This window comes from Oncorhynchus mykiss, chromosome 6 (assembly GCF_057628025.1).
Source record: "Oncorhynchus mykiss isolate SJ-2025 chromosome 6, ASM5762802v1, whole genome shotgun sequence".
Classification (NCBI taxonomy): domain Eukaryota; kingdom Metazoa; phylum Chordata; class Actinopteri; order Salmoniformes; family Salmonidae; genus Oncorhynchus; species Oncorhynchus mykiss.
This window is the reverse complement of record NC_143027.1, coordinates 58,885,154-58,898,891: the sequence shown is the minus strand read 5'-3', so window position 1 is coordinate 58,898,891 and position 13,738 is coordinate 58,885,154. Positions and strand designations below refer to the sequence as shown.

Genomic DNA, 13,738 nt, shown 5'->3' with positions numbered 1-13,738 from the left:
AACAAGAACTTGCTTGAGGCTTTCACTATCTTTTCTTGTCCTGTATACCATAAACCAGGGATCATCAACTAGATTCTGCCGCGGGCCGATTTAAAATAAATTAATAATAACAATTTTCTTGAGTGGATGGTCGGGGGTATGGAACATAATGACAAATTAACCACAAGAAGCCCAAACAGATATATTTCAAACCTTGCTTACATTTGTATACGATCACAGACTATATCATGTGTGGGAATAGTTCATTAAAATAATTTGGAGCTGATTTCCTGGTGTTTTTACTTTTTTTTATGACAAACAATGAAATTTCAACAACATCTAAAAAAAAATTGCTCAGATAACTTGGGCCGCAAAAATAAAACCACACGCGGGCCAAATTCGGGCCGACAGTTGGGGAACCCTGCCATAAACTCACATCATGCTGTATGCAAACAATCAGGAACATCACCGATTCAAACAAATGAATCTTTATTGAGAAAAAAGATTGATGCAAATACAAAACACCAAGATATCTATATTCAAAGCTGGTCATGATAATGATAAAAAAGATAAGTTCACTTTTTTTCTTAAAGAAGCAGTACGTGATCCATAGTTCTTCCATTGACACATTTAAAAAAGCAATGCCTTAATTTATCTTTCTATATACAAATGAGGTAAAAACATAAAATTCCACAATATGTCTGTATCCATTAGACAATGTTCAAGCCATTTATGATACAAATTAAAGTAGAATCTCTCTCTCCCCAACCCAGAGAGAAATCCTGTGAATCCCAAACACAATCTTCACATTTTAATCATTATTATTTTTACTAGCTCCTCTATAAGCCAGGTTCCTGGCCAACCGTGCTCGGAAGATGAATCAGAACTCCATCCCTTGAGGAGCTTTTGTTGTCTATAAAAAAGCATTGCATTGCGGCAGCGTTCCGTTCCCTCATCTCCCCATCCTATTTTAAACTCACGTTGTGGCTGCCTTCAGAAAATTGGCACGTTTGAAATCCGTAATCAGAAATGTCGACTTCTCAATCGACTTTTAAAACTCCCATGATCCTTTGGTTTACAGCATGACAGCGCCGCCATCAACTCCCATTAGGATTAGGGTTCTGATGTGTTTTAACACACTCCTACCCTTCACTGTTGTGCCGTCACGCTCAACATGCAGCATCTCTGCAGTGGAAAAATGGAAACTAAATCAAAATAATGAGGAGGGTGTGCTGACGCCACCTTGAAATACATGAAATACAACGTTGGCGTTTAGTCTATCGCAGAGGGAGGTTACGTTTCTTTTTTTATTTATTCCATTTGCTGTGCAACAAACCATTTCCAAAACCCTTTCCCGTCCCCTTCTCTACTCCCCATGGAGCTTCACAGCTCCTCACACAAGCACATTTAACTCCGAGTCCCGGAGGTGCTTTGAATGAGCACAAACTCTCCCTCCTTTCCACTCTTCCTCCCTTCTGCATTATACGGCTAATTTCACCTCCACGCTGCACTCCTCTCTCAAAGCAGAGGTGAACAACACAAATGCAATGAACGCTGGCTTCTGAAGGGTTTTTAGTGTGGGCAGATTGGTCCTGGTTTATATGATAGGGGGGGGAACCGTTTGTGGGGGTAAGTGCATCATCCTCCAGCTTTGGGGAAGATAAATAGCTGAACCCCCCTTGGTGAGATCCTTAGTGTGACTACCCATGTGGCTGGATCATTTCCCTTCCAACACTCAAACTGCTGGGCTCATACTGTTTACAGTGAAAGCTCCCGCCACCTCTTAAACACAACCGGTAAACACTCCCTTTCAGACAAATATCAGTGAATACAGTGAGCTCTGTCTGCCTCCACAGCACCATGGCAACAACAGCGAAGGTCAGAGGGTGTCCACTGTCCATTCTATAGGAGGCTTCGGGTGCCACCCTCTCTGCACTTTCTTTCACCTTGGACCGCCATTCACCACGAATTAGTCATTTTGTATTCATATCATGGTCTTCAGCTGCAATGGTGGTGTTCAGAATGTTTGGTATTCCTGAGAAAGAAGGTTAAAGCTGAGAAACAGAAAAGGCCCTTTCCTCAGCTCCTCTGTCCTTTCCTTTTCATCTCTGTGGCTTGATTTCTGAGCTCTCTCCCTCCGGTGAATATAAATGAATAGAGGGGAGAGTGAAGTGAATAGAAAACCAAATCAAGTAAGGAGAAGTTTAGGATATGACTCACGAGCACAACTGTAACTGTTGACTGCACACCCAGCAAAGTGTTTTTTTTTTTAGAAAGAGAGCCCACTGGAAGGCCACAGAAAAAAATCTTCCTGTACCAAATGTCTAAGCAGTTTTTAAAACACTGATGTATCACAGACATAGAGAACGGAATACGGTATATCAAGGTCCGAGAGGTGCCAGGCAAACCTCGCAATTCATTTCACTGACAAATATAATAACATTTTCACCCGAATCATTGTCAACCGCAAGTCACTACAATAGGTGTGTGTGCCATGCTCGGTAAGTGCCATAATTAATCTGTCCGTGTCATTGATTGGCAGCTCCCATTATCCAGTGAACTGTGAGTCTCAGCTATAGGCCCGGTTAGGTTAACGTCAGTCCCAGCCTCAGCCTCGCTCTAGGCCCGTTCAGAGGGAAAAACCCTGTGGAGAATAAGTCACTCTCAGAGAGGGGAGAGGCCAAGCTCTCCAGCAGTCTCTCTCTCCTTCCCGAACTTCTCTCTCTCCTCCTATGCTTCCAATTAGTTTCCTGTAGCTCTGTAGTTTCCTGCTGTTTGGTGGTCTCTGCAATACAGTAGCTTGGTCTGTCTCCCTCAGCGTTCAGAGGTCACTGGCCTCGGTCTTCTCGTAGAGGGCTTTGAGTTTCTCAAAACGTGGGCCCCAATCCTTCAGGGAGTCTTGGCCCCTAGCCGTGTCCTCCTCCAGCCCGGCTGAGCTGAAGGAGCTGAGGGACCCGGCCAGCGAGCCTCCCCCCTCAGTGGAGAACACCTGCAGGGAGTCGAAGGGGGCCGTCTCTGGAGCCTGGTCAGCATCCCGGATGATCTCACACAGGTAGCGGGCCAGGTCCTGGCTGGAGAAGGACAGGCTCTTTCTGGCCAGCAGGAGGGGCCTGCTCTGGCCCTGGGCGGGGGTCCTGGTGGGCGGCACGTCCCTCCGCAGGGTGGTGGTAAATGAGGAGAGGGCGGTGTTGGCGCCCAACCTGCTAAGAGTGTCCTGGGGCTGGGGATGTTGGTGCTGGGTGTGGTGATGTTGGTGGATGGCCCTGGAGCGGCTGTACTGGACAGACTGGGCCGGACTGGGCTGGAGAGACTTCTGTAGCTCGGCCATATCATAGGCATTCTATACACACACACACACGCACACGCACACACACACACACACACACACACACACACACACACACACACACACACACACACACACACACACACACACGTACACACACACACACACACACACACACAGAGGGAGAGAGGATGGAATGTCAAAATAGAATGGAAAGGAGGAACAAATGGACAGATGGAGCAATAGAGAGTATTTCCGAATGTTATTAGGATCCCCATTAGCTGTTGCCAAGGCAGCAGCTACTCTTCCTGGGACTCAAACAGAAGTAAAACATCACATCATAGAGCAGGATGGTGAGAGTGGGGAGGAGGAAAAAAAGAGTATAGCAGAGCTTCCTCGGCGGTATCCCTTTTCTCCCCGTATGCTCTACCTGTCTACGTTTACAATCTGTCTTCATTTCCTCCCTTAGAGAGCAAAATCCAGATTAATTCTCTGCTAGTGGAGAGGTGACAGATCGTATTAGCCGAATACACCAAGTCATCTGAGAGAACGAGAAGGGGGCGAGGGGAGTGTTTTCACTTCAACAGAGCACAGGGAAATATTGGACGAGGGCTGGAGAACATCCATTTTTTTTTTTTTTATATAACACACAATCACTTCAACGCTCATTTGATTCCGGCGAGACTGATTCACCCTCGTTACCACGGCAGTGCTTCACTCTGGAGAGATGGGAAGCCCGGGCCCTGGAGAAAAGGAGGATGGAGGAAAGTGGAGGAGTAAATGACACACGCGTGGGTGTGCTCCGTAATGGATTACCTGATGAGAAAAGTGTGCAAAGCCTGTGTGCTGCTGCAGCGTTCACGTCTACAGATCCACCAGAGGACCTGAAGTATTGCGGCATCACCAAGCATCTGATAATCACATTATGTCTAATTGTGTGTAAGGAGATTGTGCACATACAAACACTCCACTGGTTGCGTTCTAGTTGGAGTAGGAGGTGAACCAGAAGGAGAAGGTGTTACAATGGCGTGGTGGGGAAGAGGAGCGTGCTTGAGCAAGTGTACTACCCATAATGCCTTGCCTGTAATCCAAAACGGAATTATTTCACTTCACAGATTCAGTCTGGGACTGTCTTCATTGAAACTGTTTGTGACAAGGGACCAAAAGGCACATTATCCCATTGTGTGTAGGAGACATAGATGTGTTAGCTCTTACCTGGTCCTCCTCTCCTCCTCCTTCCTCATCGTAGTTGAGCACGTTCTCTCTGATGTCCTCCCAGCCGTCATGGTGAGCTGACACGTGGTAAACGCCCTCCTTTAGGCCCTTGTAACTGCGCCAGCGGGTGTACAGGAAGATGCCCAGCAGCAGCACTAGGGGGCACCGGAGAGCACAGAAGGAGGAAGAGACAGACGCACACAGAGAGAGAGAGAGAGAGAGAGAAAGTTCCTGGTTCAGTTTGATTAGAAGTGACTGCGTGAACCGTTTCCACTGCGTTGATTTGACATTGCATTATCAGCATGATGGCTGGTGCTGAGAGGCCTGACAGGCAGACTGCTGACGGACTGCTATGACGGCTACCAAATAAGGGCTCTCTTTGCAGAGTGGCAAGTGGTACTCTCAAAATCAATCCTCCCCTATAGACTGCTGTGACCTTTAGAGTATATTATGTACCCATACAGTACTTCTCCATAAATCTCTATCTATCCCTTCCTCCCCCTTCCATCACACCTTATCTGACTCAACTTCTCTGCTTTGATCATTCCTCAGATTTCTTCCTCCTCTCCTGCATATCTCTCTCTCTCTCTCCCTTTCCCTCTCCCTCTCCCCCTCTCCCTCTCCCTCTCTCTCTCTCTCTCTCTCTCTCTCTCTCTCTCTCTCTCTCTCTCTCTCTCTCTCTCTCTCTCCCTCTCCCCCTCTCCCTCTCCCTCTCCCTCTCCCTCTCTCTCTCTCTCTCTCTCCCTCTGTCTGTCTGTCTGTCATTTCAGTTTGTTCAAATTCCTTTTTGATATCCCTCTCTCCCTCTCAATTGCCCTTATTTGTTTTTGGTTCTATCTGTTGATTGTTGCGTGCTCACCTAGCAGTAGTTTGATAAGGTGTCACTTAGCAAGGGGACCAGGGTGACAGGCTGAGACTGATTGAATTTAAATCTCCCAATTATCAGGGCAATCTCTGAGTGAACTCTCACTCGTCAGAAGGTAGGTACCGGTGTACCCAACCAGAAACAAGCTGCAACACCGGCAATTTCTTTTATATATCAATTTACGAAGACAATGTTCACCCTCCTCGCACACGTGTCACAGGGCTTTGTAGCGCTGGGTCTATTGCACGGGAATATGCAATCCCATGTCTGTCTGTTTCTCTATCTATTGCAACATTACTGAAATGTTGCAATTGTCTTAAGACGAGAAATGCTCATCTAGGTGAGAGTGAGGTGTTAAAGAAAGTCTCCGAGATTGACACGCGATGCTGTTCTAGTTGTGTGTTCTGAAGGCCACCGTCTCTAACTCCAAAACACAGTGTTTGTGTATGACTGTCTGTCATCACTTGGATTGAGAGTGTTGTGTGATTAAGAAAAAGGTTACTCTGAAGTTAGGTTCAGGTCAGAGCTCATAGAGACTTCCCTATTGGGTCGTGTGTCTTCAAAGGCCCTCTCCGATTGAGAGATGTGTGTCTGTTCTCTGCAGGAGCTGAACTGTTGCTCTGATTACCAAGCAGAGGAGGTCTGAGTGGCGGGCTAGCTGCAGTCTGCCTCCGAGCCATTTTTTTCCCTCTCATCTCTTCTCCTCCTCTCCTCTCTTCTCCTCTCGTATCAGAACCCTAACAAAGCTTGTACTATCGATTGCATCACCCAACTAACGACCTCACACAAGCTTGTCCATAACCCCTAAGATAGACAACATGCATCCCAACGTCTAACACACACCACAGTCTATACCAGGCTATGGAATATCACACAAAAAAAATGTATTCTGTCTACCACACTCATGAAAATGTAATATAGACACTGGCATGTGCATCATGTTGTGTCCTGAGATGCATTCATTTGGAGTAAAAAATAAAAAAATCACTGAAGAATGTTTGTTTGTTTTTCTGCACCACTTGGGGTCTTTTTGAGTGGAAAAAGGTTGTAATTTACTAGTCATGAAATACCTAATCATAAGACAAGTGTATAATTCAATCAAGAGCAAAGCATACTGTTTTGCATACCCTATGGCAAAATACTGAAACAGTTATATTTCTGATTTCAGCACAAATCCATATTGTGTAATGATAGCTAGATTCTTTATGCATGAGGACAGTATATAGTGTAGACTTTTCTCATCTCAGACCCATATGAACGTGGATAGAGGAAGAAAAGCGTGCTTTCCCTCTCTCCCCTGTTACACCATAGTGAGAGCATCCCCGTAGTGAGAGCATGGCGAGATGAGAATCTCTAAATAAATCAATCCTAGTCAATAATGAGCAGGCTCAAGGCCATCAAACTATAATGCTGTTTACTGCAGCGAGCCTAGCAAAGCCTGCTCTCGCTCCCTCCACTCCTCAATCTATTACTCAGTGTGTGTCTTTCCATTTCTCTCTTCCTTTCTCTCGTTCAATCCCTTGTACCTCTAATCCCTTTCGCTGTCTTTCGGTGTCTGTGTACCTCTCCCTCCCTGCCATCCCTCCTTTCTCTGTCATTCGCTCTCACTGTATTTCTGTCCTCTCTCATTGACTCTCTCTCTCTGCTCCACTTTTTGCTCATCTCATACCTCTATTGGTTCCAGGTTATCATTCACTGGCTAAATGGTTTGTCATACAACCCTCATTCCATCTCTAGCAAAGAGCCAGCTGAGGCTCCAAACCCACAGTGTAGACTCCATAGGATAACCATTTTGGGTTCCAGATAGAACCCTTTTTGGTTCCAAGTACAGCCCTTTTGGGCTCCATGTAGAACTCTGTGGAAACGGTTCTACATGGAAGCCAGGAGGGTTCTACCTTGAACCAAAAGGGTTCTTCAAAGGGTTTTCCTGTAGGGACAGCCAAATACCCTTTTTTCTAAGAGACACACAGTCCAGAGACACATTTAAAAGGCTCCAGCCAACATCACCGTATAGCAGCTGTGGCATTTGTGCTTGTCACCGTGGAAACTAATCCGGATACAGGAAGGACAATAAAGAGGAGACATAAAAGAGGTATATTTGTATTCCTCTCTCTCTGACTGAGACTACTTTTTCAATCCCACCTCACAACAGACTCAGACTTTAGGATGAAAAGCTATACTAATCTGGAACTGAGTGCAGGACTGAAGGGATTAGGCCGAGCCTACACTGCACACACGAATACATACACACACACAGGGAAGTCCGACTGACTTCCCTGTCTCTCTCTCTGTGTGTGTGTGTGTGTGTTTGTGTTTGTGTGTGTGTGTGTGTGTGCGTGTGTGTGTGTTTGTGTGTGTGTGTGTGTGTGTGTGTGTGTGTGTGTGTGTTATCCAGTTATCCAGAATATCAGTCAGCACCTTGAAATAGTGGAGAACCAAGCTGTTCCATTCCTTTCAACCATGAGTTTTCAGTGTGTCGCCTCACTTGCCAGATTTACAGTCTCTTAGAACCTGTTGTCACACACACAGCTGGTAGACAACACTCTGTACCAGTGTAGTTAGAAACATTCTCTCTGTATTCCTAATGATGGATAATTGATGTTGTATCTTGCTAGAGATCAATACTTTTCACAATTAGTCAATAACAGGTTTACTGTGAATTATTAGACAAACAATATAGATTATGCAGACATCAATCAACAAGCAGTTTCGGTAGCAAAGTAGGAAGAAGACAACATAAATATTACTGATTAAAGACAAAGAACAAAGGTTGAATCAGAATCAATGGGAATGATAGAGAAAGACGAGGACATGAGTATGGGAAACAAATTATGAAGACAAACGGGTTTTGAGAATAGTGTTTTATTATAAATGTGATTCAAATATCTTATGGCACAGAGCTTTACATAGTGACAAAAGGATGCTTGTCAATTCAAAAGTACATGAAATAGTATCGCACTACTCTAACGTTCGTCCAACCTATTTATATATTCATTAAAAGAATGTGATTCTATACACCATACACAGGTAGGGATTTGACAAGTATGGGGACATTTGAGGAGAGCAGTGTAACGATGTGCGCTGAGAGTCGGGGAAGCAAGTTCAGGGAGTGAGTGTTTTAATCAAATAAATAAATGCCACATCAAACCAAAAAACACAAACAACGCACAGACTTAACACTGGAACAGAAACAATAGCGCCTGGGGAAGGAACCAAAAGGAGTGACACGGGTAGGGCAGGTAAATCAAGGAGGTGATGGAGTCCAGGTGAGTGTCATAATGCGCTGATGGTAACGAAGGAGACAGGTGTGCGCCATAACGAGCAGGCTGGTGAGAGAGCACACGTGACAAGCAGATTCAAATGTGTCACAACAACAGCATTTGAGCTATTTGGCCGTGGCAGAAACAGGACCACTTGTTGGTTCACTGATTTCAACCCTGTCCTCTAAAAAATAATCCTCGCACTGACTTTTGGGGATGCCGCTGAGTAAAATACACTCTCACAAACAAATGTTTAGAAATGTCTCACTATGTGACTCAGGTAGCAGTTGGCGATGTGTCTTGCTATACCATTTCATTCAATAAAATGAAATGAGAAGTACATCAATCTCTCTATTTCAGATAAGACACTGTGTGCATTGTATTGTGTGGATTGCCATGCACATTGTGTTTCTAGTATAGTGATTTGAGGTGCAATCTGGTTAAATTCACCATTAATAGGATGATGTGTGTGAGGCCTCTCCATCTCTCCCTCTCAGTTCAGAGTTCTGACTCACTGTGTTTTTATAAGGAGCCCTGGCGTGAGGAGAGGAAGCAGTAGGACACTGCTCGTCAATTCACTTCCGCATCAGCAACCCTGAGTGTTTCCACGGATACGCAACCACCAAACAGACCCAAGCGGTCCAGCTCCATGGGTAGCTAGGCTCTTCTCACGGGTGGAGAGGTTAGGCCGGCAACCACAGCATGTTACCCAATCAGCTACCCCTACTATGGAGTCAAACAGGGATTTATTCTGTACATTCCACCACGTAGGGGGTTTGTTCTGTAAATTCCCACTTCTGTACACTGTGGACACCTGTGCCTTTTTGCATTTGTCTCTTATCGTTGAGGTCACTGGACAACCTTGAAACACCTGCAGACTAACTGACCCTACTCATACAGTAGATGACGTCATTATACTGTAATCGTTGATCGTGCCCATGACGAGCCCTCTGGCACAGTGGTGTAAAAGTCAGAGCATCCTGTAGTCATAGGTTAGAGCCCGCTGGGTGGCTAAGGGGCATACTGAGACATACAAACAAACATAGCCAGAGGAGAGGCTGCAAGTCTGCAAAAAACAAGGCATTATTGGCTATTCAAATTGTCGGGGGGGAAAACACAAATATCAGGAGGTACAGTATCTGGAGAGATGTCCTCTCTGCCCCTCAATATAAGGCACATTGGCAGCACACACCCGGCGCACTACACCTGCTATTATCTCTGTGGCTCTACGGGCCTAAATTGGTCCTTTAGGGCTACACACTGATCATTGATCGAACAAGCAAGACCTAAAAGCTGGACCCTTTAACTGAGCCTAACACCACCCTCCTACAAACGCCCACACACTGCAGTCAAAAGGCACAGCTTATTCCCAACAAAAAATATTTGAGCTTTTAGTCTATGACAGCAAAACTGAACATTGGGGAATTTTCACAGGTTAAATTTTTCCCTATCCAGTATAGTTCTGGCAAGCTTTACTGAGACCTGCTTTTCGGACAAGAGGAGTAGGCCTCTTGCTATTTCCTCACAGCTGTACATTAGCTAGCTGAGAAGGCGTGAGAGAAGGGAGAGGTTCCTTCAGCATCCAGCGGAGGAGAGAGGTGGGTGAGAGGAGGAATTGGAGTGGGTGAGGAGGTGGAGGCGTACAGCGTTCGCGTCATGCCATAAACCTATTAGCCGTTAAGAAAAGGAAGCCTCAGAATGAGATGCTTTTTGTTCGGCTTAATGTCAAGAGACCCAGAGCCCTTTACACTCCCAGTTATTGAACTGCTTGGATTGACTCCAAACAAACTGGATTGAATGCAGCTGGGAAGAAAACCTCTCTCTTGATACTTACGTTTCTGTGCGTGGAATGCTTGGCCAATTGAAATTCTATCCAAAACCCCAGTGCATTGATCTCACTTTCTTTGGGCTTCGGTAAACAGCACATTGTGCGCCTACAAATCAAGTAATGAACACTTAAAAAGCAACAGTGGCTGTGGATGATCAAGGTCATGTTGCCTTTAAAATTAAGCAAAGGTACGAGAGGGGAAATGATCATTTTGAGCTTAGCAATCGTTTTTTAGGTCTGTTTGGAGCGACGGCTGAAGCTGAATGTCCAATGAGGGTAGAGGGGAGGACAGCGGGAGACGGCCAGCACATTAACAACTGATCTAGTGCCTGACTACGACAAGGTGGACTACTGAGTACTGGTCAAAAGGTCAAAAGGGACTCATTTGCACTGCCTGTTATAACTAGAGTATAAGCTGGACCTTGCTACCATAGCACGGCCCATTACACTGCCCACACACTGTCACTGTTTGACTCAGGCAATTTCTACTAGACCTGTCAATGGACTTACAGCACAGTGCTCTACTTCAGCTGATAGAACGATAGGGGAGATGGTCGCGACAAGAGGTTGAACGGGATGGGGAGAAGAGCAAAAAAGGGAAGGCTTTGTCCAGTGTTACCATGGAGATGACACAGACAGGCAGACAGAGAAACAGATGGACGGAGGGGTGGCAGGCGGACAGACAGACAGACAGACAGACAGACAGACAGACAGACAGACAGGTGGGGCAGTCAGTCACCAGAGCCAGAGCAGGCAGTAGTTGGTATAGCTACCTAGCAGAGCCATGAAGCAGATGCAAATGGCGAACAGGGAGCTGAAGCTCAGGCCCACGTCGTCTCGGTAGATGGCCAGCGCCACCTCGCAGTGGCGCCCCCGGTAGCCCTCGGGGCAGTGGCACGTGAACTTGGAGGGCGACTGTGCCACGCAGGTGCCCCGGTGGCACGGCCGACTGGCACACAGGGTGTAGACGCAGAACTTTCCAGTACCGTTCACCTTCACCATGTGGCCAGGGGGACATCTAAAAACAAAAGATGGAGGGAGGAGCAAGAGGAGACAAAGAGAGAGATAAAACAGAGGTTAGATCTCTCCTTTCTGATTTCCTGCTCCTATTTTGGTCCTCCACTGTGTTCTGAGGATTACACAGTGTGTTGGTCAAAATCAATGTATCTCAATGAAATAGTTACTCATGATTTCGACTCTTTTCCATGTTACCTGCATCTTGCTTCCCCTTCTGTGAAAACAAATGTTACGGTGTGGTTGCTCTGTGATTCAGATACGCCCAGACACAGAGACACACATCGGCGTACACACGTATGATGTGAAACCAGTTGGACTCCTGCAGAACTCACACAGAGCATTAAACCAGGCTGACTTCTGCAGAACTCACACAGAGCATTAAACCAGGGTGACTCCTGCAGAACTCACACAGAGCATTAAACCAGGCTGACTCCTGCAGAACTCACACAGAGCATTAAACCAGGCTGACTCCTGCAGAACTCACACAGAGCATTAAACCAGGCTGACTCCAGCAGAACTCACACAGAGCATTAAACCCGGCTGACGAGCAGCAGTGACGACGAGCAGCCTGCAGGCTGTTGAAAGACAACACATCCCTGTGTCTTTCGACAGCCTCTTAAAACCACCACCATTACCAGGATCAGAGAGAGGAGCTAGAACAGCGGGCCTGAGTCAAATAGCTGCCCACACACTGCCTGTCAACATTTGACTCAGGCATGTTTACAGCCAGCCCCGCAGGACTGAGGTGTATCAAAGGGCCAGTTTTTTTCCAGGCCCCCTGCACTGTGCCTCTGACTGATGGGGGATGAGGGGATGTTTGTCGAAGATTAAAGAGAGGATGAGACACTGGCTTCGGAGGCTGTAGTCCTTGAAGAAGACCGAGAGGGCCTCGGTGTGTTTGCATCAGCTATAGAGAGAGAGATTTGATAATTGTGTTCGATTGTGCATACCTGCACTCATGGACTCTCCAGAGGTCAACGCAGGTGAAGGGGGGGCTACACTGGTTCCTCTTGCAGGAGTCGGAGGAGCAGCCTACGGAGAGCCCCTGGGAGCTGACCACAGAGACCCCGTCTCTGGACTGGCCATCCAGAGGTACGTATCGACCGTTCAGCCTCAGGTCCCGCATGCAACCTTAAGCGAGAGGAGAGGACAGAATGACAATCAAGCACACACACACACACACACACACACACACACACACACACACACACACACCACACACACACACCACTTACTTTCTTTGCCATGGTCTGACGCGCTTACACACTAGTCTTTCAGGGAAAAGGCTTTTAAAGTCCATTTAATAAACATGCACACTGTCTGTTTCTGCCTGAGGCAAAGTTGGCTGACCACCCTTGTATTTGCACATTCTACTGTCTCTCTCCCTGCATGTCACATGCCATATCCACAGCACTGCAGAGCACTGCACTGCACACTCTCATAGCCGCCTCACACTTTATCCATCTCATACCAACCTCCCCTAGGGCAGCCATCATCCCCTAACTCTAAAGATGCATTTGTGTGAATGATTTATTCACCAGTCATATGAATAATTTATAATCGGCAATACAATACTTTGTAATCGCACTAAAAAGCGGATTATGAATTGATAAAGCCCCTAATTATGGCTGCACTTTAGAATGCTCTGTTCTCCATCTGTCACTAACTGTCTGCCTCGCACGCCCAGCCTAGCCCTTTCCCATCATGCCCCATTCCCTGCAGTCTTCTCACCGAGGAAGCTCTTGTTGGAGCCTGAGGGGAAGGCGTTTCCCAGCATCACCACTGTTGGGTCGGTGATGATCTCTCGGCTCCGGCCTGGAGCCGCGCTGGCCTCCCGTCTGCCCCCGCCCCCATCCAGACGCAGGGTCAGCTCGTTGTCGTGTCGATCCAGGTAGACCTCGTGCCACTCACCATTGTCCAGGCGATAGGAGGGCAGTGTCAGGTTGTAGTCTCCGTCTCCCAGGTTATAGAAGACAGCCAGTAGGCCCTGGTAGATCTGGAGGAGAGGAGAGAGTTATAGAAGACAGCCAGTAGACCCTGGTAGATCTGGAGGAGAGGAGAGAGTTGTAGAAGACAGACAGTAGGTCCTGGTAGATCTGGGGGAGAGGAGAGAGTTATAGAAGACAGCCAGTAGGCTCTGGTAGATCTGGAGGAGGGGAGAGAGTTGTAGAAGACAGCAAGTAGGCTCTGGTAGATCTGGAAGAGAGGAGAGAGCTATAGAAGACAGCCAGTAGGCCCTGGTAGATCTGGAGGAGGGGAGAGAGTTGTAGAAGACAGCAAGTAGGCTC

The 13,738-nt window shown here is 46.8% G+C and overlaps 1 protein-coding gene across 1 annotated transcript in view; it reads right to left on the bottom strand.

The window, feature by feature from the left end:
* Positions 1-451: 451 nt before the first annotated feature.
* The window catches only part of LOC110526935 (neural-cadherin), a 192,279-nt gene continuing 178,992 nt past the window's right edge, over positions 452-13,738 (bottom strand). Inside the window, exons 29-33 of the mRNA XM_036980609.2 lie at positions 13,182-13,446; positions 12,401-12,581; positions 11,207-11,451; positions 4,481-4,635; positions 452-3,319 (exon numbers count right to left, since the gene is read on the bottom strand). Coding sequence (XP_036836504.1) covers positions 2,801-3,319; positions 4,481-4,635; positions 11,207-11,451; positions 12,401-12,581; positions 13,182-13,446 — 1,365 coding nt within the window. The 3' untranslated portion in view covers positions 452-2,800. The remainder of the gene's footprint in view (positions 3,320-4,480; positions 4,636-11,206; positions 11,452-12,400; positions 12,582-13,181; positions 13,447-13,738) is intronic.